Genomic DNA, 2,663 nt, shown 5'->3' with positions numbered 1-2,663 from the left:
AAACTGGTATTAGGACCATTTTACGAACCGGAAATACTGGAAGTATAGGAATAAATGTCCTTGGCCCAACAACGGTTCAATTCAATCAGAGTTTTTCAAAGGCTGTTTACTTGCGATCTATAAACAACTGGAAGCCCAGATACTACGAATAATACCTATTTAACAAAGCTCTTCTATATCGAATTTACAGCATGAATGATATTACGAAACGAAAGTCCATGATCTAAATAATCGATAACTCGCTCTGAGAAAGACACATTATTTTCTGACCACCGGCAGGGGAGAGGTTTCACAGAGGTTTATCTGCGCCGGGTGCTTAATCGTCGATTTTAAGCTGCAACGTTTAAAAAATCCCAGTGGACCGGTGGTTCGAATACTTTCAAATGAAGGTTAGTAGGCGAAGAATTAAATTATTATAACCCTTGAGTTCATTACGTTGACGACAAAGGGGAACTCTCCAATGTAAACCTCAGCAGTTCTCTGTTTATTTAGTTTCCTTTGTGGAAAACTTCTCTTATTTTTCTTTTGATGTCTTTCTTTAAAAAAGCGTAGACAAGTGGATTCACCGCGGAGTTAAGAACAAAGAGTAAATTGAGGACCTGTCCAGCTTTCTTTGAGGATCTCTCAGAGAGATTGCAAGCCCGGAAACTGAGGCACAAGATCAAACAGTTTGCCACAACGTAACATCCCAGGAAAAACAAGATAAGAGCAATAATAAAACGAGCGGTGTTGTGTTTCCTATGTCTACGAATTGCCACATTCTCTCCTTCAGCTATGGAAGAGTGGCCAGACTGAAGCTGTAGTTCGATGGCAGTTGACCGGTGTGACTGAGCACGAGCCACATTTAAGATCCGAGCAACAGCATACAAGAGGAGCATGCAGGATATCAAGTCGAAGGCAGAGACACCCGTCAATCGTAGAACTTTCCGTGCAGTCTCGGAAGTTGTAATGTACATTCCGACAAAAAGTGCGAGCGAAATTATAAATGGAGTTAACCATGCTATCATGATAACTTTATCGGGTCGTCTATTGGTTATAGATGCAATGTATTTGAAAGGGTAAACAATTGCGACATAGCGATCCCGGGTCAATGCGCAAAGATTTGTGACCGAAGCGTGAATAGCAAACCAAAAAAGTGCCATTTCTATCTCTTGGTTGCACGCCATTAGTTTGTTACAAATATACCCCGATGGAAAGACGATCACTGCAACCACAAAATCTGCCACTGCCAGAGAAAGAACAAACCAGTTGGCAGAGGAATGAAGTCGACGATTTTTTGCGATAAGAACGACTACAAAGCAGTTTCCTGTCGCTGTGGCGGCTGAAAGAGACCATCCAATGGAACCGAGAAAAGCCTCCATTTGAAACGCTGGAAAAAGTGCTCCTACAGCAACCTGAAGACCAAAGTCGAACGACGAGTTCTTACCTGTGTTTGAATCTATAGGATTATAATGTTGATAATAACATCTCAAATATGTTTAGTGAGGAATACAACGGCGAAGAACGAGGGACTGACTATTGATGTTTTTCTCTTCCTCTAAGAGGTTCATATCAGGAAATGCGTTTGCAAGGCGGATGGCGGCTAAGTACACTAAAACTTCATTGAAATGCAAATAAGTAGGTCAATCGAACGTCGTAAGTCGCTTTTGATATTTACTTAGAGCAGTGCTTCGTTAGTGAATCGACTGGAGGTTTTTTATTGTGGCGTAACCATTCTAATCGACCATGGAAATTTTTTCAGCTGCATCAAGTAAGGGCAAAATAAAACCACGAACGAATGTAGAAAACGAAGAAAAATCAACACAAATACTAATTACTTAAGCTGAAATTAATACTAAAGAAATGCAGACTGTTTATGTCCTTTGTGGAGGAAATTGTCTATTTAGTACAAAACATTTTCATTTCAAAGCTGCTCAAGGTTTCTTTGATGGCCCGCTGCGGTGACTCAGTGAAAAATGTTACGGAAAAAATTCGACGCCTTTATTGACCGTGTGATGCCATGACAAAGAGAATATCATCCTGTCTTCATCCAATCTTTTATTTAAAGCACAATGTTTTTTTTGGATCAAAAACTTACGATATTTGAAAGGAGCACTGCCGACTGTCATCAATTACATCTTTAGGACAATATCCGTCTGGCATTGTTTGTCAAGCTTTCCTTCATTTCGGAAGAATAATTTAAAAAACAATATTGTTTACCCCTTGTTTTACAATAGAAAGAAAAAGTGTCACCTGCTTGGTTTGCGAAATATCCGTCATAGCCAAAATATAGGTGCGATATTGGTTGCTTTATGTCTTAACGATGTAACTCCCCGACAAAAAATAAAATCTACAAGACTACATGTCTTTTTAAATGTTCTTCTTAAAAGAAAAAAAAAAAAAAAGAAGTTCACTGACACCTCAACATGTAGATATGATTGCATGATTTGTCGTAGAAGTCAACTTTTTTCCCCCAGCAAGCGCTGTGATGTTTTCATCATTAATTTAAGATACATATCCTAGCAAACACTCTTTTGTTTTTTATGCGCTTATTCCGCGATGGTTTAACGAAAAAAAGGAATCGCTTTCAAACGCGTTTCGAGCGGACGCAGACGTGTTTCTGCGTCATATGTTACTAAGGAACTCAAGGCATAAGGTGTTTATAGGAATATGGTGCGCTTGAC

The 2,663-nt window shown here is 39.3% G+C and overlaps 1 protein-coding gene across 1 annotated transcript in view; it reads right to left on the bottom strand.

Moving 5' to 3' along the window:
• Positions 1 to 209: 209 nt before the first annotated feature.
• LOC131795967 (uncharacterized) overlaps positions 210 to 2,663 on the bottom strand; it is a 9,748-nt gene continuing 7,294 nt past the window's right edge. The window contains exon 4 of the mRNA XM_066165296.1: positions 210 to 1,467. Coding sequence (XP_066021393.1) covers positions 489 to 1,467 — 979 coding nt within the window. The 3' untranslated portion in view covers positions 210 to 488. The remainder of the gene's footprint in view (positions 1,468 to 2,663) is intronic.

Source organism: Pocillopora verrucosa, chromosome 4 (assembly GCF_036669915.1).
Source record: "Pocillopora verrucosa isolate sample1 chromosome 4, ASM3666991v2, whole genome shotgun sequence".
Lineage (NCBI taxonomy): Eukaryota > Metazoa > Cnidaria > Anthozoa > Scleractinia > Pocilloporidae > Pocillopora > Pocillopora verrucosa.
Note: the sequence above shows the minus strand (reverse complement) of the source record. Positions and strands in the feature narration are given on the sequence as shown.